The sequence below is a fragment of the Sorex araneus genome, chromosome 2, assembly GCF_027595985.1.
Source record: "Sorex araneus isolate mSorAra2 chromosome 2, mSorAra2.pri, whole genome shotgun sequence".
In the NCBI taxonomy this organism is placed as follows: Eukaryota; Metazoa; Chordata; class Mammalia; order Eulipotyphla; family Soricidae; genus Sorex; species Sorex araneus.
In genome coordinates this window covers 10,867,198-10,890,097 of record NC_073303.1, presented here as the reverse complement: position 1 = coordinate 10,890,097, position 22,900 = coordinate 10,867,198, and the positions used below count along the sequence as shown (strand labels likewise).

The 22,900-nt window shown below is 43.4% G+C and overlaps 1 protein-coding gene across 1 annotated transcript in view; it reads left to right on the top strand.

Annotated features, from left to right (window-relative positions):
• Nucleotides 1-17,660, top strand: part of SCGN (secretagogin, EF-hand calcium binding protein) — a 29,432-nt gene extending 11,772 nt beyond the window's left edge. The window contains exons 5-11 of the mRNA XM_004613943.2: nt 606-662; nt 1,913-1,990; nt 8,462-8,517; nt 10,551-10,596; nt 10,828-10,887; nt 12,736-12,804; nt 17,075-17,660. Coding sequence (XP_004614000.2) covers nt 606-662; nt 1,913-1,990; nt 8,462-8,517; nt 10,551-10,596; nt 10,828-10,887; nt 12,736-12,804; nt 17,075-17,203 — 495 coding nt within the window. The 3' untranslated portion in view covers nt 17,204-17,660. The remainder of the gene's footprint in view (nt 1-605; nt 663-1,912; nt 1,991-8,461; nt 8,518-10,550; nt 10,597-10,827; nt 10,888-12,735; nt 12,805-17,074) is intronic.
• The last annotated feature ends 5,240 nt before the right edge of the window (nt 17,661-22,900 follow it).

The window sequence follows — 22,900 nt, the reverse complement described above, 5'->3', positions numbered from 1 at the left end:
ACCATATGGGATATGGGGGATTGAACCCGAGTCAGCTGCTTGCAAGACAAAAGCTCTCCCCGCTGGGCGACTGCTCCAGTCCCCCAGTCTTCAAACATTCTAGGTCAGACACACTCCAACAGATCCTTGGATACTGTAGCTTCACTGTCATGATGTTGAGAAAAAGAAGAATCCAGAAAAAGACGTTGAATGGAAGGACATGTTATTAAAAGTATGCTTTTGTTATAGACCACTTCACACGAAGTCTCAGTTTGAAAGAATCTATGTTAAATGGACTAACTATATATTTAAAGAGTTTGTCTTAGAGTATGCATTTCCAAGTATTCATGCAGAGGAGGCTTTATAGTTTGTCACTTTACCGAGCAGTGGGGACCCTTCATATCTCTCCACGTTAAGCTGCCCAGAAGATCCCAGTCAGCCAGAGCTCTGGGGCCCTGGGTGGCTTCCAGTGTGCATTGTGCCAGGCTCTCAGAGTACCAAAGGTAAGACCTCAACCTCCCCTTGCAAAGTCGTACTTACTCCTGCGGGAGTGGTGTTTTCCGACACTCTGCCGGCACCATTCAACCCCAAATTGCTTGAGGAGTAATAGTGTCTGTGTATTTCAGATCTGGCGCAAATACGACGCAGACAGCAGTGGCTTTATTTCGGCAGCTGAGCTTTGTGTGAGTGTCACATGGAACTGGTGCTAGGAACCAGGGTGGGCATGTTCTTTGCTGGAATTTGATATGTGTGCATGAGACATGGTTTCAAATAATTATTTGTTTGTTTGTTGGGACACATCTGGCAGTGTTCAGAAGCCCCTTCTAGCCCTGTGCTTAGGGATCACACCTGGCTCTGTGTTCAGTGCTCGAGAGACCCTATGCAGTACTAGGATTGAACCCAGGTTGTAGCTAAAGGTCAGAGCGCCTTAACCTTTATACTATTCTTTGACCCAATTTGAATTTATTGCTCAAAAAGAACTCCTTCAGGGGCTGGAGCAATAGTACAGTGGATAGGGCGTTTGCCTTGCACGTGGCTGACCTGGGTTCAATTACTGGCATCCCAGATGGTCCTCTGAGCACCGCCAGGGGTGATTCCTGAGTACAGAGCCAGGAGTAACCTCTGTGCATTGCCAGGTGTGACCCAAAAAGCAAAAGAAAGAAAGAAAGAAAGAAAGAAAGAAAGAAAGAAAGAAAGAAAGAAAGAAAGAAAGAAAGAAAGAAAGAAAGAAAGAAAGAAAGAAAGAAAGAAAGAAGGAAAAAGAAAGGAAAGGAAAGGAAAAGAACTCCTTCAGGCCAGAGTCATAATACAGCAGGTAGAGCGTTTGCCTTGCGTGCAGCTGGATCTCTGGCACCCTACATGATCCCCCCGAGACCACCTGGAGTGATCCCTAAGCAGAGCCAGAATAAGCCCTGAGCACCTGAGCATTGCCAGGAGTGCACCCCCTCTTAACTGCTCCCCCTTCCCCTCTGAAAAAGAAACTCCTTAGTTCTAGTTAGAAGGTTTAGAAAAGGCCAGTGACCTTGTTATCTCTGGGAAAGAGACATAACTGAGGATTTATGGAACTTTTTGTCTTTACTTTTATGTTTTTGGTTTGGGGCCAACCCAGCTATTGTCGGAGCTCACTCCTGGCCCAGAGCTCACTCCTGCAGGGGCTGAGGTATTGAACCCGGGTCAGCTGTGTGCAAGGCAAATGCCCTTCCCACTGACCGTTGCTCTGTTCCCACAGCACTTTGTTGCATACTTGGAGCTTCCTCTGGATTCCTCAGGCTCCCTCCCTCCAGTGAGAGCCCTCGGCTCTTGGAGTTATTGCTTGCTAAAAACTTTGTATTCCCTCTTAGGACAAACAAACCACAATGCTAAAAATAAAGTCATTTCAAGCCATTCTGACTTACTCATCATATAAAATGTGAGTCTTCTCTTTGTGCCGCAGAACTTCCTCCGAGACCTTTTCGTCCACCACAAGAAGGCTGTTTCTGAGACGAAGCTGGAGGAGTATACTGGTACCATGGTAAGTCATCGACTGATGATCTTCCTGAGCACAGCTCTCTTTTGCCTCTTTGGGTCCCAGAAATACAGTCCAGCAAAGAGCAGGTGTTCAATTAGTGTTTTCAGGTAAATATAAACCTCAGCTCTGAAAAACATGGATTACAATGGAGCTGCTTTAACCTATCTCTTGGGGTGCGAATGCATGTACTTGAGAGAGAAAGCTGTTTATTTGTCCTTCCTGAGGTCTGGAAAGTTGAGCCAACACGAAGTTACTAAGCACCAGGCCAATAACCTTGATGCTAATCAGTCACATAAAAGTCTGCAAACACGGACTCAAACAATCAGGATCGAACATATGGGAGCCACCTCTGACCATGGTGGATGAGTCTGTGTATCTGGGTATTGACTTAGAGCTGAGTCAGGCAGATAGGAGACCTGTGCCCTCTCTTTGCCATTGTAACCTATGACCTGGGAAACTGGCTTTTGGGAGAAGGGGACTGTGGCTTATTTACTTAAATCCTGTGGTGCTTAGGGATTTCAGCTGGTTCTGTACTCAGTTCTGTGGGGGCTTGTGGGACCATATCTAGTGCTAAAGATGCTATCTGGGTTGGCCACATGCAAGACAAGCAAACATTTTTTTTTTTTTAATGTAGGAGTAGCACTATAGCACTGTCGTCCAGTTGTTCACCGGTTTGCTGGTGGGGAGGCACTAGTAACGTCTCCATTGTGAGACTTGTTGTACTGTTTTTGGCATATTGAATACGCCACAGGTAGCTTGCCAGGCTCTGCTGTGCGGGCGGGATACTCTCGGTAGCTTGCCAGGCTCTCCGAGAGGGACAGAGGTATCGAACCTGGGTCAGCCGTGTACAAGGCAAACACCCTAACCGCTGTGCTATTGTTCCAGTCCCTTTGTAGGAGTACTGCTATTTATTCAGCCATTGATTAAGCTGATTGAATTGGGCATGAACGCCACATTACTTTTTATTTGAAAATTTTTAAAAATTGAATATTTGTGAGATAGACCATTACAAAGCTGTTCATAATTAATTGGGTGTCAGTCATACAATGATCCAGCACCCATCCTTCTACCAGTGTACATATCCCGTCACCAAAGTCCCCTGTTTCCCTCCCACCATCCCCCAACATCCTACCGCCCCCCCCCCCACCCTAGACTCCCTCTATGGGAGGCACTTCCTTCTTAAGGCGAGCACCTTAACCCCTGTACTATCTCTCCTGCTCACACTCTGTCAAGAGAGTTGAAAATTATCAAGCCAGTCAACTTTATTTACTTTATCTATAAGATGGGGGATTAATATTAGCCATTTTTATGGACGACTCAATGCACCTGGAAGATTGTATAGTAACGAATGAGTGGTCAAATTACACTGGTGTTGTGGTCCTCTTTATAAAATCACTCAAACCTGTATCCTAAATGACCCTATGGTTATTTCAGTGTCAAAGTTTCCTAGGGAAGGGTGGAATGGGAGAAATCTTCTTTGGACTTCTTTGAACTCACCCCATATTCTGATTCAATACCCGATGTCATACATTTCTCTCAGCACTAATCAACAATTTACATAGAATTAGATCTGACTCCTCGACTTCCTGTCTCCCTCCCAGTCCTTTCTCCTCCCCAGCTGTTCTCTTCATTATAAACAAGCTCTGTAGTTTTCTTAACAAGCAAGAACTTTTCTACCAAAGTGTACCAATGTGATTTACTGATCACACTGTTACATATATTATACGAAGAGTTATTGAATAGATTCATCTTCCCAAACCTTATGGTGAATAGTTGAGGTCACCTACCCTGAAGATTTTGTGGGTTCATGTTCAAATGTGTTTTATAAGGTTGAGCTCCTTATGCAGGTCTTTGCTGTTTCGAAATTCTCTATTATTCTAACCACTGTTAGCCTTATTCATGCTATTCTAGAGACCTGTTGGTTGCATCTTAGGCAGGACACCAAATGGAATTTCTAGCCTCCTTTTAAAGATCAGGTGACTGAGAAAGTTGTTACCCAGCCAAGGCCCCTGTTCCTCTGAAAGCTGAGTTCTCCTAGTTTTCAGTTCTGGATACTTTCCGACTCTCACTCTAGATCACTTGGCATGCTGCCCTCAGACAGGGGGAAGGTTCTAGAAAGGAAAAAAGTGCTCTTGACCATAACCACTTGCAAATGACCTGACAGCAGTAAAGCTGATGCCAAGGACAGAGACAAATCCTACTACCGGATCTCAGTTAAGGGAGTAATTTGACTTCGTACTATATTGATCTGTTTCAATAGCATGCAAAATGAAGTGTGAAATATTAAGTAAATATATACTCAGCGTTAAATAGTCAAATGGAAAATCCCCTGGAAACAGGAAGTCATTTCCCAGCTACAAACAAATCTCTGAGTTTCTTTTGAGTGAAGCCCTCTAAGAAAATTATATAATATGACTAATATATAAATATATAACATGAATATTGTATATAATAATATATAATATTGTGAAATAGGTTTGAAATGTCTAGAGAATAGAATAATGGCAGATCATTTTTTTCTAGCTGAAATTTCTTCAGTATTCACTTAATGTTAGCACTGGTTCTTTTTGTCTCAATTCTGTTACCGTATGAAACAAGTCTTAGAAAATGAAATATCTGAGCATGCTTCCTGGATTTCTTTCAATGCCTTTCACTCTGAAAGGCTTTCCTCCACTCATATAAAAGAGAACAGTACTTCCTGACTTTTAAACATAATTCATGTATTATTCCTATTTTAGAAAATTTTTACTTTAGTTTTTTGGTTCTAGGGTCATGCCTAGCTGTAGTAAGGGCTTATTCCTGGTCCTGTGCTCAGGAATCTTTCCTAGTGGCTATCAGGGGGCCCATATGCAGTGCCAGGCAAGAGTGCTAACCACTATACTATCTCTCTGGCCCTTCATTTAGTGTTTGCTCTGACATCAAGATTTAGTTAAATATCCCCTTGTCCTAGAAAATCTTTCACAGGCTTCTTTAGAATGGATCCAAGTCACTCTCTTAACATAGCATCCAGCCACTGAATTCATCTTATAAATGTTCACTGAGTAAGGGTATGGCAAGGTATTATTTTAGGCACAGAATTCCAGCTGTGAGCAGACTAGACAAAGGAGAGACAGACAATAAAAAGTGCTAAACATAATACAAAATAAATTATGCTGCAACTCAGAGGGTCAGTACTGTTATTTAGGCAATGACAAGTAGAGTAGGGCAAGGAATGGCAGTGTGTCAGGCTAGCTAGGATGAGAGATTGGGAAGAGGTGGCCAGGGAAAGCTCTTGGAGCTATATATGATGTAATGATATATGTATGTCTGATATATTATGCATTTATGCAGCATAACATATAAACTACACAAAATGCTATGGAGAAAAAATGAGTACTCAGTATAGTCATGATTTGAAGGTACAATTTTAAATAGGATGATACAGAAAGCGCAGATGTGATTTTAGAGTAAAAGCTTTGAAGAGGTGAGAGCGAATTATATGCATATCTCTGGTAAAATATTCGGAGATATATGGGACAGAGACTTGAGAGCAAAGGACTGTGGCAGCACATACTTGACACAGTAAGCAACAGTAAACGTGTTAGTTGACAGCGTGATTGAGAGCAGAGTGAGTGAAAGAAGTGGAGCGTGAACACGTGGAATGACTAAGCAATTTTTGGGCTTCTCTGTACAAAAAGTGTTTTGCATAGACCTCAGCACGAAGCAAACACACAGTGGTTATGCATTACCAGAATAACTACTGGCTATGTGTCAATGAAAATAAAATACTACAGTTCAGTTCATAGGATGGCTCAAGATAATTTAATTTGCACTCTATCGTCTATCTTTCCTGCCCTGACTTTGCTGAGGCTTTAGGGGTGTTGCTTTATCGTGATCTGTCTACTTTTGAAAGATCAGGAAACTTTTCAAAAATTACTTCTGTTGGTGTCAAGAGATCATCATCTTCTCTCACCAACCTGACCATAGCAATCTCTTATGAGGCGTTTTGATTCCCTCCTCATCCTTTTCAAACTGTTCTCAATACAGTTGCTAGATCATGATATCCTCTGCTTCAAATCCTTTGAGGATTACCTTTCTCGTTGGCACTTAGAACCCCTGTTTCTCAAAGTGTCTGGGAAGCCTGAAATGTCTGGTCCTATGTACTCTTTTTTTTTTTTTGCTTTTTTTTGCGGGGGTCACACCTGGCGTTGTACTGGGGTCATTCCTGGATCTGCACTCAGGAATTACTCCTGGCAGTGCTCAGGGGACCATATGGGATGCTGGGAATCGAACCCGGGTTGGCCGAGTGCAAGGCAAACGCCCTATCCGCTGTGCTATCACTCCAGCCCCTGGTCCTATGTACTCTTATCTTTGTTTACTTGGCTCCGGACACGTGAGTCTCATCTTGTCCTTGAAAACCCAGGGATTCTAACTACTTCTTCAGTGGTTCTTTATTGAGCACTGAAGGATTCTTACTGCTCTTTGAATGGCTTTTTACTGAGCACTGGACAGTCATGGGAACACTGCATTAAAGATTTCTTCCGAGGTTTAGCATCAAATGCCTTACTTAATAGATGTAATCTACTAAATAAGTTCAAATTAACCCAAGTAAGGATGGGCACATTAGAAACTGTGTGACGCATGAACAATGCGTGAGTCAAAGGAGAACACTCAATTAGAACAGAATGGTGAGGTTTCCAGGACTTGGCCTATTTGGGCTCTTATTAACGTTCTGGGCAACATAAGAGGGAAAGAGCCTATTAACAAAATCCAACTATGACATCTAATTGAGAGACGCTGCTAACACCAGCAGGGGAAAGATTAGCTGTCTGAATAGACTCTTGTCTGATCATATTGAGCATTTTTAAAAAGTAAGCTAATACAGGTGGAGAATATGAAGTTCTTGTACCTAATTAGAGCATGGAACTTGACCTGTTGAAGAAGAGTTAAAATCTAAGAGTTCAACAACAGAGATTTATTTAGATGAGGTTAAGGGCTTTTGTTTTGTTTTGTTTGGGCCACACCTGGCAGTACTCAGAGGTTACTCCTGGTTTTGCTCAGAGGACCATATGGGATGCCAGAGATTGAATCCAGGTTGGCCACGTGTGAGGCACAATTAAGTTTTACCTTTTTTGTTTATTGCTTTTTAGTGCTTTACTTACCCATATTTGATATGCCAAAAAACAGTAACAACAAGTCTCACAATGGAGACGTTACTGGTGCCCGCTCGAGAAAATCGATGAACAACGGGACAACAGTGCTACATTGTACAGTGCTACTTATCTAGAATATCAGCTCTCTGAGAGCAGGAATCTGTTCAGGAAAGAGAACAGGGTCTGTAACACAGTGAACACCCAACATATGTTGAAGGAATAAGTGAATAAGTGAGTGAATGATACCATTCACTTGCTTAGGAGTTTACAAAAGTTCAGACTCTTATTTGTGACTTCCAGAATTTTATATTCTCTCTCTCCCTCCCTCCCTCTTTCTCTCTCCCTCTCCCTCTCCCTCTCCTTCTCCTCTCATTCCCCACAAAAGCTCTCTGACCCCACTCCATTGCTGTCAGTGAGATGCTTTTACTCCTACCCTGCTTGCCAACAGTGGCTTCCTTTCTTTTACTCTAAATCCTCTGTCTGCAGTTATCTGAAGTCTCATCTACTCCCTGATCTTTTCAGTCAGCTACATTCCTCTCTCTCTCTGTCTCTGTCTCTGTCTCTCTCTCATTCTCTCTCTTTCTCTTGCTTTCTCTCTCTCCGGTCATAGAGTTCAAATACTCTCTTGTCAGTTATATTCTAAACTCCTAAGAACATGTACCTCCTTAATGATTCTGGAGCTTCTTACACACTGCGCAGTGTGTTGTTAATTGTTAACTAATAGTATGGGAGTGAATCTCTAAATCATTTTCGGGGGGTGGGGCTTCATAGAAATATTAAGGGGGCCCTAGGACCACTCACAATGATACATAAACAGTCTACATGGTCCCAATAGTCTTGTGCTTGGGCCTGGGGGTGAGGTACAGCTTGGATCTGGCAATGCTGGGTCCCACTAGAATCACCCCCGATGGGTAAAAGCATCATTTTACTAAATTACTGTTCTGTTCTTCCTCAAATCAATTTTGAGTACCATTTGATGCTAAAGATAGAATCTGGCACTCCTGCAGGCAAAGTGTGCATTTAGCCTATTGAACTATATATCGCCAACCCCACATCTGTATATTTTATTCTCCTCTTTGCCTCTCCCTCTCCTTTTTCTTCTTAGAATTCTCTGAGGTTTAAAGAGAGTCATGTTTTCCCTCTAAATACCCATCTCAATAACTTTTGTCTTCAATGGAAACTGGGATATCTTCCATAACCTAGAGGAGGTGCTCTTAAGAGATGAATCAACTTTTACCAATTTAGATAAATATATAACCAGGAAAGAAAACAAAAAATTACTATAATTGTTTTAAATTTGTGATATGAATTTTTTACAGCCATTTTCCCTTCTTCATTTTAGATGAAGATCTTTGACAAAAACAATGATGGGAGGTTGGATCTTAATGACATGGCAAGGTAAGCAGAATAGATCTGCGCTCAGCATTTCCTCCTGGCAGTGCTCAGGGGACCATATGGGATGCCAGGGATTGAGCAAGACAAGTGCCCTACCCTCTTGCACTATCACTTTGGCCCTATTTACCCCATACTCTTACCTAACACTTTGACAGAGCTGAGATTTTCAATAGTTTCTTCTAATATTTTCCCCCACAAATGTCCACAAGTCAAAGGTTTTCCCACTAGGTGGGTTCAAAAATCAGTCTGCAAATGGGCTCTTCAAGGGAAACATCAAAAAGCAAATCATGGCAGATCTATGGACCATGATTTGGCTTCGAAAGAATTCCAGGCCTGCTGTCTTGATTTTCAGGGGTCCCACAGAGCTTGAGGAGGTAGAAGAATGGGGTGCCCTAAATGTTACAAAGTCCTCTATTCTTCACAAAATCACTGTCACTGTCATCCCGTTGCTCATTGATTTGTTCGAGCAGGCACCGGTAACGTCTCTCATTATGAGACTTGTTACTGTTTTTGGCATATCGAATACGCCACGGGTAGCTTGCCAGGTTCTGCCATTTGGGTGCAATACTTTTGGTAGCTTGCCGGGCTCTCCGAGGGGGGTGGAGGAATCGAACACGGGTTGGCTGCGTGAAAGGCGAACAACCTACCTCTGTGCTATTGCTCCAGCCCATTATTCACAAAATCTAGTTTAAAATTTTTTCAAGCTATTTCCCGCCACCCCCCCCCCTGAATTAACACCTTCAGGTATCTGCAACCCAGTAGTTAATTTTCAGAGTTCTGAAAAAAAATATTCTGACTGTAATTTGAGGGTTGGTTTTCTTGTTTTTAACTTTTTAAAAAGTTTTAATTTTATGTTTATAAAGTCATTCACAATAATTGAATATCATAAAGTAAAGTCATTCACAATAACACTAATCCCACTACCATTACCCCTTTCTACCAACATTATTTCAAATTCTCCCAATCACCACCCAAACCTGCATATGCCCTAAATAATTTGTTTTTTTATTACTTGTTATGAATAATCTGCTAAAAATGGTCCAAAATTTCTTTAGAAGAAAGTGTGTAAAGATTGTTGTATCTCACCCTGAAGGCATTAAGCCCTTGTATAAGAGAGTACTAACATGTTGTTATAGGCTGATCCTTGTGTACTAATATTATATATATGATATATATTTGATCTAAATAGGTTGTCTCCTACTTTACAGCCTATCAAATGTAGTGTGCTACTCTTTGTACATTAATGGGGTAGTGTATGAGATATCTCGCAGCCGAGAATGCAGCTGTGCACTCCAGAAATTCTAAAATTTTAAATAGGGTGATACAGTTGGAGTTAAAATTTTAACTACGTGGTGACTTTGGGATCTGGAGGCATCTTTTAAGCTTGTGGCTCTCTTCTGAGATTTATTTGTGATCCTCTAGATCCTGTCCGTTAATGAGCTTATATGGCACCAGAGGCAGTTCATAGGTGTGACTGCCAGGCTCCCGGAAGAAAAGGTGTTGGGGGAAGGTAGTCCATACCTGATTCTGTGAAAGCCTGGAGATTTTGATCACAAAACTTGCATACCTGAGTTTTTCAGCAGATTCATTCTCATGATTGAGGCTCGTCCAGAGTCTATGTAAATTGGCCATGAGCAGGGCAGGCAATTGGGTTCTGGAGGTTTTCAGCTGCTCAGGGTTTGTTTGGGTGGGTGGTGGGCTCACCTGCCCCCCTCTGGAGTGTCCCTGTCATGGGGTCTGGCTCATCTCTCTTGTTGCTTTTATGAAGAATAGACTTTTCATAAGCCCCATTTTAGTTATTTCCAGGAGAAATTTTTCAGTGTGTCTCTACTAATCTCTATGAAAACCTTTCTTGGTTTCTTCAATTATTTTTATAATTACAAATTCCTATAATTCAAGAAACTTATCCTATTTTTCAGAATTATTTGGGAATTTCTGCCCCTTCCTCCAACCAGAGTTGTGAATTTGCTTGTAAGGATGAACTGACAGATCATTAAGTGGATTGCTTTATTCCCCCCACCCCAAACCCCGTTTAGGATTCTGGCTCTTCAAGAAAACTTCCTTCTCCAGTTTAAAATGGATGTAAGTAGTGACATTTTTCAAGGTAGGGTTATGACATTCATGTTTCTCAAGTGCTTAGAGGGAAGGAAGAAAGGAAATAGAAAGGTATCTATTTGTCTTGCCTCTAAGTTCTCTAGAGACTGACAAACATCCACTGAAATAAAGGGATTAAGGGATTTGCTGCAGAATTTCTCAGAGTAGCTTAGGACCGTGAAAGAAATGTACCATTGACAGTTCTTTTTCCTTGGATAGGCTTGTTCCACTGAAGAAAGGAAGAGGGACTTTGAGAAAATCTTTGCCCACTACGATGTCGTAAGTGTTCCTTTCACAGTGTGCTGGCCAGTTTTAGGAAGGAAAGTTGTTTTACCACCCAAATGGGAGTTGTTTTACCCAGGGACTGTAAATGTAAATGATGAAGAGAAGTCCTGCCTATGCATTATTCTGTCAGGCTACCTTCATCATCTGAGTTTAACAACTAAGTACAAAATGGACAAAGGAGTGTTTAATCACTGTAAGGGAATATATTCGCAGTGCTTTTATTGTTTCTTGTGTTCAGTTTTGGGGAGAGTTTCTAATTCTTTGTTTTCATATAGAATAGAGCATGTTCAAGTGCAAAAGCAATCCTTGAATAAAAACTGCATCTAATCCAAAGCACAGGCAAAGTTTTTACTAGGCTTCAATCAATACTTTTCTCAGAAGTATACAGGATGGCAAAGAGATTGAGTTTTTTGAGGTTAAGGTAATTTAAGAAGGAAAGCAAACAAGGGGAAAGTTGGAGAAGGTCATCAGATATCCTGAAATCAATTGTACCAGGTATATGAGCGAGAAAAGGCCATCACTAGGAGAAGTACATTGCAAAGTACTATATGCCTCTGTGATCAATTACCTAGAGTCACAGGTTGGTAGCTATGTGAATTTGTTCAGGTCCTTAAACTCCAAGTGCCACTCCTATTCTGAAAAAATGAGTGAGGTGACGAAGGCATAACCTACTTTATGGAGTTGTATGAGGCTTAAATAAATTCATATCTGTAAAATGTTTAATTTTACAAATAAGTATTTGTAAAATACTGGTAAGTAACACATTTCTGGCATGTGACAAGTACTCTATTAGTGTTTGGTAATTATGCTAAGAGAATCAATTTTTAAAACTTTGCATAAAAGGTTTTCTAGAATTCTATTTGCTTTTCTTTTGGGGGGTTGGGAGTACACCCGCTGATGCTCAGGGGTCTCTCCTGGCTTTGTACTCAGGAATCAGTCCTAGTGGCACTCAGGGAACCATATGGAATAACAAGGATAGAACCTGGGCTGACCATGTGCAAGGCAAGCACCCTACCTGCTGTACAATTTCTCCAGCCCCAAGATTTAGATTTTCAAGATCAAGAAACCATGAAGAGAATAGATGAATTGTCCCAACTGGAATGTTAGAGAAGTGGAAAGATTTTCATAAGCATTTTATCATTATTATTATTATAAATTGGTAGAAAATTAACCGTTTTACATATAGCTATATAATTTCAATATGCACATTCCATCTAGTCTTGTTTGAATTAAAATAGCATTTTAATAATTAGCAACTCACTGTTAAATCATAAAGCAAGAAACTGAAAAAGTCAATCTATTCTACGAAGGATCAATATGATGTGCAATTAACACTTGTCTGAGTTGAGGCCTGGCATTTGAGCAGCAAACAAATTCGGCAGATGTCATGTTACTGGTACATGCAACAGCCAAGAAACTCAAAACTTCTGCTTCCCATTTGGTCACATGGAGAGAGTTATTTACAAAGAATTCTCTTAATTCATGTGGAGACTTTACATGCCACACAGAGAGCTTAAGCGGAAGCATGGCATTCTTGAACTTGCCCACACCCACCAAGGAATACTGATTTGGTTTATTTGCCTTATTTACTCTTCAGCTGTTTGACTTTAAAAAAATGACATTTGGGGCTGAAACGATAGTACAGAGGGTAGGGCGTTTGCCTTGCACTAGGCTGACCTGGGTTCGATTCTCAGCATCCCATATGGTCCCCCGAGCACCGCCAGGAGTAATTCCTGAGTGCAGAGCCAGGAATAACCCCTGTGCATTGCCAGGTGTGACCCAAAAACAAAACAAAACAAAACACATTTATCTAATTGTCTAATTGTATCTTTTCTCTTTCAGAGTAAAACTGGTGCTCTCGAAGGCCCGGAAGTGGATGGGTTTGTCAAAGACATGATGGAGCTTGTCCAGGTGATGTCAGGAGTCTGAGTAAATTATTCCCGTCAAGGGTTGGGCTATTTTAAGAAGAATTTGTAGGTTTGAAGGTTAATGCTAGAGAGAAAAAAATTTAAGGATGTAGTATATTTAACACACCTTGAGCTACTATGGCACCCAGCAAACCTCCCCATCTCTCTTCTGTTCCTTTGCAAGTTCAGTCATATGTTGTCCTGACACACGCTTCTTTTATTTTTAGGTTTTAGTATTTATTTATTTTTTATAATTTATTGATTTTTTTAATTAGTGAGTCACAGTGAGGGTACAGTTACAGATCTGACACATGCTTCTTTTACCCTCATTGAAGTCATTTATTTTCCCAAAGGAGCACAAGGCTATTATATATCTTACCACTTTAATTTTTGCGCAAAGGCTTTTTTGCTTGTCTTTGGGCCATACCCAGCTTTACTGAGTACTTACTCCTGGCTATGTGATCAGTTATCCCTCCTGAAGGGGCTTAGAGGAACTATATGGGGTGCTTGGTTGGCCATGTGCAAAGCCAGCCTTAACCCACTGTCCTATCTGTCCACCCTCCCAAGTTTTATTTATAAACAAAATCATTTAGAAAATTAATGTAATATATTAAATCCCATTTGAAATCTCACAGGACCAATTTGGGACTTTTTTTGAGGGGGGCCTTCCAACTGGTGCTCAGTGGGTATGAGGGTCACTCTTTGTCATGGTTGGTCGGTGCTAGAGCCTGAGAACGTGATGCTGCCAGGGTCCATGAACCACCAGGGCCACCCCAGCAGTGCGTAAGGGCTCCAGGGCCCCACCCAGGGATGCTGGTGGGGGCAGAGAGTGCTGGAGTTTGAACCCGAGTTAACCTATGCACCATTCCCTTGCCCCCCTTACTTTCCATGGAGGAGCTCCTCACCTAAAATTACGACTCATCTATCACGACATCGTTGTGGCCAGGGCTGTGTCCTTGGCTGGCATCTCTTTTCTGGAGACAACGTCAGAAATCTCTTTTGAGATCTGGGTGAGCGGCTCTGATTGGCTGCAGGATCCAGTTCCACTGAGACTGTCTAACTCTTGCTTGTCTCTGGAGCTGTTCCCACTAAATTTGGTAGTCTTGGATGCTGATGGAGTTTTCAGGCTTTTATAGGACACAATGATTGCATCTTGATTGGACTTGAGGCAAAGAAGGTGGGTGGCAGTTATTAGCCAGTGAGCCAGGAGGCTAGTCAGAGGCTGGAGCTCTTGCTTTGCTTCTGGGAGGCTGGACTCCCACTCATGCTGCCCAGGGCCAGGCGCATTGCCTGGTGCCAGCCTGAGGGCTCTGAGGATGGCCACGTGTGGCCCTGGAGGTCCCAAACACTTCCATGGAAGCCTTGTCTCCAGCAGTGAAGGGGCCACGCAGCACAGCACCCTCAGCCCTTGCATTGACCCACCAAGAATCACTGGGAAGGGCCCCCTCAAGCCTCCCGAGCACTGCTTGGGAGACGCCCCATTCTCCCCATACCCCCCAAATCCAACAACAAGCTTCAGGATGTTTATATATGGTGATGGAGCAGGCACGGGCAAACTTGTGTTTCTAACTTTCCCCCTGACTTCTAATTTGTTTCTTTGGCTCCCCCCTTTGCTACTCCCGTCCTGCCTTCTTCCCCCTGTTACCCCTGCGCGTTGTTTCTCCTGTGGAATATTTCTTGCACAGCCCGAAGAGTTGATGGATGCGGGTGTGGTGTTGCTTTTTATATTGCTGACTAAAGGAAAATCCTGCTTGACTCATTCTATTTAATGCCAGAATGGCTTGTGTAATAGAAATGGAGCAATGGTCTCCGGGACATTAGAGTTGCACAACAGATGATCTTGCCACACTGGAGTTTTAATTGGCCTCGGGTAGAGTAATGGGATGACAAGCCTGCATTTTCAGAGCTCGCTGGGCTACTCTCTGCAGGAGAGTGGGAGCTGATTATTGATTATCTGAGTGCAGAAGTGGAGGCTCAGATCGTTAGAGACTGTTCAATGGTCAGTGGCTTCCAGAGGCCTTCTACAGGAGGATGATGGAAGGAAAAGTGAAACAGAGTTAACCACTGTTCCAGGGTCAACTACTACTCAGCTCTGAGAAAAAAAAACAATCGAAATATGCAAATTGCTGTTCCATGGCTGGAAATAGAGGGATCTTCCTGAGTGAAGTCAGGAGAGGGACAGAGGCAGAATGATCTCCTATAAGTGGGATCTAAAAGGCAGAGTGAGGGTGCATCAGATGGCCAGAGGCAATGGAACTGGAGACTTGATCTATAGGAGTCTCCAAAGGAATTCCAGAGTTTCTCTGGAGGAGGTGAGAAGGGGGGGCGAGGGGAAGAGTTTGTACATTGGTGGAGGCAGGTGGGAGGGGTGTTGGAAGCGATGTATGCATGAAACTATCATTGACAATATTGTAGATCATGGCACATCAATTAAAGGGGGGGGGGAAGGAAAAAATTCTAGGTCATTCAGAACCATGAGCTGGAAGCAGGACTCATCTGCTATGAGCCTTTCATAGACTCATACCACCTCTGTGGTACTATAAAAGGAGATTATAAAAGCTCATGAAAGGGCACCTCTCAGTGTAGGTACCAGCCAGTTCTGCTGTAGCAGCAAGTACCTTACCCGCTGTTCTGTCTCTCCAACCCCTGATTTGTTCATTTCTAACATGACCATTCACACAGTTTCATTCAGCTGTTTTCTTATGAGAACAGTCAGCTGAAGGCACTTCTCTGCAGAGATCTGGATCAATAACCGTGTTGCAACTTTCTTTTTGGGGGGAGGGAGGTGAGGCTCCCAAGTAGTGTTCTGGGGTCCCAAGGGTCCCTACCAGTGATTTGGGGTCAGTGATTCAATGTCGGGGGCTGAGGATGCAGGCCTTTAGGGGCCAAGGGCACCCCAACAGTGCTCAGAGAGCTTGCAGGGTGCACCCGACAATGTTAAGGCATCCTGCTTGACCTCTGTGCTCTCTCCACCTGTTGCGGCAAATTTCTAGCTTTGCAAGATGTTCCAGAGCTCTTTGAGTTTATTTTCCCCTCTTTTTATTGTGGGTGGGGATAGACCCTCTGGTGCCCAGAGCTTCCTGATGGCTCTATGCACAGGGGTAACTCCTGGTAGTGCTTGGGGGACCCCTATGTGGTGGTGGGGATTGAACTGGGTTTGGCTGCATACAAAGCAAGTACTTTAACCCCTCAACTATTTCTCCAGCCCAAATGGATTTTTTCTGTTTTTCCTTGTGTGTGTGTGTGTGTGTGTGTGTGTGTGTTGGGGGTACAGCTGGTAGTGTTCAGAACTTACTCCAGATTCAGTGCTCAGAGATAACTTCTAGCTGTGCTCAGGGACCTATGAGGTACTGGGGATCAAGCTCAGGGTGTGTAAGCAAGTACCTGAATCCCTTAGTGAATCTTTCAGCTGAGTCTTGGTTTCTTGATCTGTCAACAAGAGGTAATTTTTTTTTTCCTATTTGGGTCACACCTGGCAATGCATAAGGGTTTCCTCCTGGCTTTGCACTCAGGAGTTACTCCTGGTAGTGCTCAGGGGACCATATGGGATGCTGGGAATCGAACCCGGGTCGGCTGCGTTCAAGGCAAACGCCCTACCCGCTGTGCTATTGCTTCAGCCCCAACAAGAGGTAATTCTTTACCTCTTAAGGTGTTTGCAATAAACCTAGGCAGAATCCTTTAATTCAAACATTGCTCACTTTTGCAAACCTTTGAGCCTAAAATATTTTCTTAGCTGACATGTAGCACAATTCCTTCTTATCCCCCAAGGTATCCCTTGGAATAATTCTGACAATCCTAGCTCCACAACACAATGGTTCAATGAGATGTCACTCATTATAACCCCACTATAAAACCAGGAAACTTCTCATGGGGAGACAGTAGACTACGTTTTCCCTTGTCAGTTGCTAGACAAAATTTGTAGTGTTGATCCTCTGCTTTAGGTAAAATATCTTTATTATGTTTGCTAAAAAAGCAGGCCTTCTGCAAGAACAGAAGGGGATTAACATAGGCTAAGAAAAGCTTTGAGTTTTCTGCTGAACCTGAGAGTTCCTCTACCTGTAGACGTGTGCTAAGGAAAGAACCTGTAGGCAGAAAGCTTGTGCTCAATCACATTTGGGTGAAGGAAGAACATGTCTCCCTTTGGTCAGTCTCCTTAGAAGCTGTTTCAGAAAGTGGGGGGTCCCCAAAGCTTAACCAGCGCAGGACAGGAGGGAGGGATTAAAGCATGGGACCATATTAACTTGCCATTGATGTGTTATCTTTGTTGTTCCCAGCCCAGCATCAGTGGGACGGACCTTGACAGGTTCCGGGAGATCCTTTTGCGTCACTGCGATGTGAATAAGGATGGAAAAATCCAGAAGTCTGAGCTAGCCTTGTGTCTTGGCCTGAAAATCAACCCATAATCCCCAGATGTTTTTCTTTTTGCTCTAGTGTATTTTGGTTAGTACCACTGGTAGCTGCTTTGCCTTTGAAGACCCCTCGGGCCAACTCTAGCAAGTGATACGGTTACTCCCACACACACTAAGACCGTGGGTCTGAAGGCGAGCTGTAGTCCTGCCATAGTGAAAGGCCCCGTCTGTATCTCACCCTTGGTCCTGGGCTTTTCTTCTGTTTCTTCAAAGACTCAGCTAACCTTCAAAGGTTTCTGCCTGTCCTCTCCTGGCACCCCCGGGCGGCAGGGCCAGCTGAACCCATTCATATTTGAGTTCTCCCTGTGGGGTTCTTGTTGGGCTGTGGGTGTTTCTGAGATCCTCTGTGTAGTCCTGTGACTAAGTAGATTATGACGTGGAAATAAACCTGCTGCTGGGAACAAAGAGGCTCTGACTGTGGCTTTTGTGCAGAACCTTTGAAAGCTTCTGCCTGATGGTTTGTTCTTTTTTGTTTTTTCCTTTTTTTCTTTTTGGGTGACACCCAGTGATGTACAGGGGTTACTCCTGGCTCTGAATTCAGAAATTACTCCTGGCGGTGCTCAGGGGACTCCAGTCCCCTGTGGTTTGTTCTTTAATGCAGAGTGGGGACAGGACAGGAGTGCGGAGTGGGAGAGAGGTCAGAATCCGAATGGAAACCGCACCAGCAGTCCTTCTCATTGCTCTTGCATGCCCTAGTGAGTTTGCGTACCAGTAGGAGTTGTCAGCCATCACTTTTGATTCATTGCCTGGAGTGTTGCAGGACCCTTCCCTGGGCTGGTTTGGCACGGAAGTGCGTTGTGAGCTCGCAGGGCCAAGCAGGTAGGAATACAATAGAAATTTGGAGAAAACATTTTCCAGGTTACTTAAACACTGACTCCTGTTCATCCTTCCCCGCCCTCTGTTTCCACTAATGAAAAACCAGAGAGCGGGGCTGGAGGGATAGCACGGTGGGTAGAGCATTTGCCTTGCACGCGGCCAACCTGGGTTCAATTCCCAGCATCCCATATAGTCCCAAAGCACCACCAAGAGTAATTCCTTAGTGTAGAGCCAGAAATAACCCCTGAGCTTTGCCAGGTATGACCCAAAAAGCAAAAAAATAATAATAATAATAAAAAAATAAAAAACAAAACCCAGAGAGCTCTAGAGGTAGGGTTCAATGCCTCCAAATGTCTTAGTCCCTCCATTCTACTAGGGATCTCTCTTCCACGGACACCTGAAACTCTGACGCTGATCTATGAGACCGAGCTGCTTTCTCCTAGGACAGGGGCAGGGAGACAGGGTGTCCCACTTTCCTTTACTACCCTAATTCTTCCACACTATACCCAACTTTCTATCAAGGTGTGCAGGAATTTTAGGTTTAATGGAGTGTTAGCGAGAAAAATGCAGTGTATTCTAAGGCCCCTCGCCTATAAATTCTTGGTTCCCTCCTTTCACATCATTCTTGTGCCCAGTGTGAAAACATGTCTTAATAAGTCCTGTGAATCAAGTGTTTTCTACATTGCAAGCATTTCTAGGTGCTCCCTCTACCTTAGGTAACTGAATTCTTGTGCAAACCATATTGGGTGGGTAGTCTCGACATCCCAGAGATCAAGACCAAGGTGAAGAGGAAGTAAGCAACGGTCTGTGGCCACACATCTCAGAAGTGGGGGCTCTGTCTCCTAAGCCCATGTTTCCAACCAATTTTCATGAGCTTTTGAGAGGAACTTGACTCCCTTCCCACAGGTGTGTCTTCACTGCAGGATCCCTTGTTATCTGTCGCAGGACATTTCTTAGCAAATGGATCACTCAGTCTGAGGTCATCCTACAGGGGAGCTTAGAGAGGTCCCAAGAAGTAGCACAGGGCAGACTGGGCATGCCAACTTTCCATGCAAACTCAACACACACCTCTTCAAAGTCTATATTTATATATTTTCAGGGTTAAAACCATTTAAAGCCCCAAGAAGGTGTGTGCATGGGGGTAATATGTCTAAGACATTACCTTATTCTGGCAATCACATTGATTCCTCACTCAATCTCCTGGTTTCCTGGTGACTGTAATAATTTTATAAATAACAGAAGCCCTTTATTTTAATCTATTTTGTTTTTTACTTTATGCTTTTATGATTGACTGGCTTCAGTAATCCTGCTGTGTATGTCACAAGGCATTGTCTTCTGCTACCAATTAAAACTTTAAAAACTGAGGTTATATGTAGGATAACAGAGCCTCTGATAGTTTAGATTTATTGGGTTACTCCCATCACAGTGCTCCCATTTCTCTGTGTTTATTTGTAGCTTCTTAGTGTTCTGTTGACTTGTAAATATTGTTTTTCTCTTCTCCTTGAGTCCTTTGCATAGTTTATTCAGAGCAATGTCCTTTTTGTATGGACACAGGAAGACTGTAGCAAATGCTATGCTTTTGTAACCTGGGAGTCATTTGACTCTACATGATATTTTTCTCCAGGGCATCTGTTCTCTCGACCTAAGCCTCAGCTGCCCTTACTTCCTAGCACCCCCAAAAGCAGGTTCCCGATGAAGGACGGGACGAACCCAGGGCAGGCGGTGAGTTGTGTGCTACCCTGGCATGGAGATGGGCCTGGCCAAAGTGCCTAATGTTTAACTATAAGTTAAGAGCTTGGTCATGGACAAATGTTGTCATGATCCAAACAGTGATAACTAGATTTGGACCCTGCTAGGGTGAGGAATGATTAATCTGGCCTGAGTGCTGTAGTCTGAGTCTGTGGCAAGATGTTGCCAGGAGAGCTGCCTTGCAAGCCTCAATGTATCTCTTGCTATGTCCATACAAAAATAACTAGTAGTTAGATGTGAATAAGTTCTTGGACTAGGGAAAGGAGAAAAACCTTGAGAGGTATTTTATCTGCTGGCAGTCAGGAAGGGCTTTGGAATATCCGACCCTCAGGAAGGGCTTTCTTATGTTGGTTTTGTTACCTGGCTGTGTGTAGCCTAGAGGACAAGGTGAAGAGAGACAAGTAGGGGGAGAGACTAGTGAAGAGGGAGAATCCAGAGCTGCAGTAGATCCAGAAAGAGGACTGAACTAGGCGTGCGGGAGATGAGAAAGATGGAAGATTGAATAAACGGTAACCAATCAGCAACCAGCTTGGTCCTCGTTCTTCCTTCGCTTGTCCTTGGCTAACGGCCGTCCCCATCCAGCCCATACACAGCGGTTCCAGAGCACCGAAAGCGGGCGGTGAGACAGAGCTGCCCAAGAGCCCATGAGTGCACACGCTCTTCGGCATGCATAGTTTTTCACAGTTATATATACATCCATCCACACAGGTAGCAATATAGGTATATAACAGTGAAATTTCCACTGTAACTTTTTTTTAACCCAGGGGGCAGGGGTTTGGGGCAGAGCTAGTGGTGCTTAGAGATCACTCCTGGTGGTGATGTGGGGACCACATGTGATGTCAGGAATTGAAGCAGGGTCGGTCACATGGAAGGCAAGTGTCTTAGCCTCTGTAATATCTCCCAGGCCTTCCATTTCAACCATTTTTAGACAAACCGTTCAGTTATATGAATCCACAATCTGTGCAACTAACAACAATCTGCATCTAAAATGTATTCATCATTCTAAAGAGAAACTCTGAACCCACTAAATTATAACCCTCATTCCTCCACTCCCAACCGTAATTTCTAATAGGATAATAGTAATCTCTAATCTACTATTTCTATAAATTTTTCTATTTCATATCATTTTTTGGAATTTTATTTTTCTGGGGGGGGTCACACCCAGTGATGCTCAGGGGTTATTCTTGGCTCTGCACTCAGAAATTATTCCTGGCATTGTTTGGGGGACCCTTTGGGATGCCAGGAATTGAACTCGGGTTGGCTGTGTGCAAGGCAATCACCCTCCTCACTGTACTATCGCTTCGGGCCCTCATTTTTTTGTAATTTGAACCACATATTTTCCCTTTGTGTCAGTATTGTTTTGCTTACAATATTCTCATGATTTATCCACCTTATAGCTTGTATCAGAGTTTATCCCCTTTTATGGATGAATAATGTCCCTTTGTATGGATACTTTACATGTGGTTTATACATTTAGCTATTGATTGATGGTTGCTCTTTTCCTGTCTTTTCGTTATTGTAAATAATGGTGTAATAAACATAGGCACACATATCTGAGTTCCTGTGTTTTATTCTTTCTTGTAACTTTCACCATGTGAATTTTGGAGTGATACAAGTGATCAGTCAAGCAATGAAAGCGAATGAAAGCAATGAAAGCAAAAAAATCAGGACCTTGCTGTGAGGAGGCTTTAAATTTCAAGGCCTCCTCACAGCAAAAGAGACAATGACACAAAATGGTACTTAAAAACCATGGGTGGGAGAAAATACTTGCAAACTACCTTGTAAGAGGTGCTATTCAGAAATAATAGCACCTCCGCAATTCAATAACAAAATAAATCAAGCAGTCTGATTTTAAAATGGTAGAGGGAACTGCGTGTCATCTACATATTTCCCTGCAGGTAAGAGAGGAAAGAAAGAAGACAATTTTCAGCAGGAAATGATTACTATTATGCAACTGATCACTATCTATCACTATCATCCCGTTGATTGTCAATTTGCTCGTGGCACATTTAACGGCTCCATTTGTCCTAGCCCTGAGATTTTAGCAGCCTCTCTTTACTTGTCCTTCCCAATGGTGCCACATTAGAGGCTCTTTCAGGGTCAGGAGAATGAGCCCCATCATTGTTACTGTGTTTGGCATATGAGTACGCCACAGGAAGCTTGCTAGGCTCTCTCGTGCGGGCAGGAAACTCTTGGTAGCTTGTCAGATTCTCTGAGAGGGAGAACTAAGCTATAAGCTTCTCAGCTGTGTGCTTCAGGGAGCTTGGTTTTATAGTCTCTGGATGTTGGCTGTTGATGGGATTAAACAGCGCCGGGGTGGGGGTGTGGGGCTGGCACGGAGTTTGTGGGTGTGACTGCCTAGTTACTGGAAAATGGGGGATCTGGGCAGAAGAGGCCCAGTCCCGATCCAAGCAGGCTTGGCGATCTCAGCCCTCAGCCCTGGGTCCTGCACACCTAGGTTCCTCTGTCAGTTCTTTCATGCGTGAGGCTCATGCAACTTAAACACATGCAAATGCATTTGAAATGAATGAATGGTTTCTTGCCCTCCCAAGTAATGCTCACGGGTTTCTGAGGCTGTGTCACTGCCAATTGGGACAGACGGTTCATGCTAGTACCCTCGTTGGGTCAATTGGTTCAATAATAGGGATGTGTGATGTGGTGGTGCTTGGAGGGCCCAGCGGTGCTACCCCAAATGTTCAAGGGACTCCAGGAATCACACTCTGGGTGCTTGGGGGCCTCCAGGGCGATTCCTACTGGTGGGAAAGGTCCAAGATGTGCCTGGGATCAAACTCAGGTCTGTGTGTCTGCAGGAATTGCGCCCCCTGATTCCTGAGTTACTTTGAACGGCATAAACATACTTCAATGATCACTGAGAGGATAAACAGAAAATTGCTAAAGGTGGACTAGAGATGAATTAGGAAATAAGAGATCAGACTATTTGACACATTAGAAGGAGTGCTTCTGTACTTTAGAGACACACTTGACACAAAAATATGTGTCATGATTCGATTCCAGTAGGTCAGATTAGGAGGGAAAACTCCCAACTCTCTAAGGATATAGAATGACGTGAACAAATTGGGGGCAGTGTGGGGAGAGAAGCCGGCCTTTGAAGCGAGAGCATTTTAT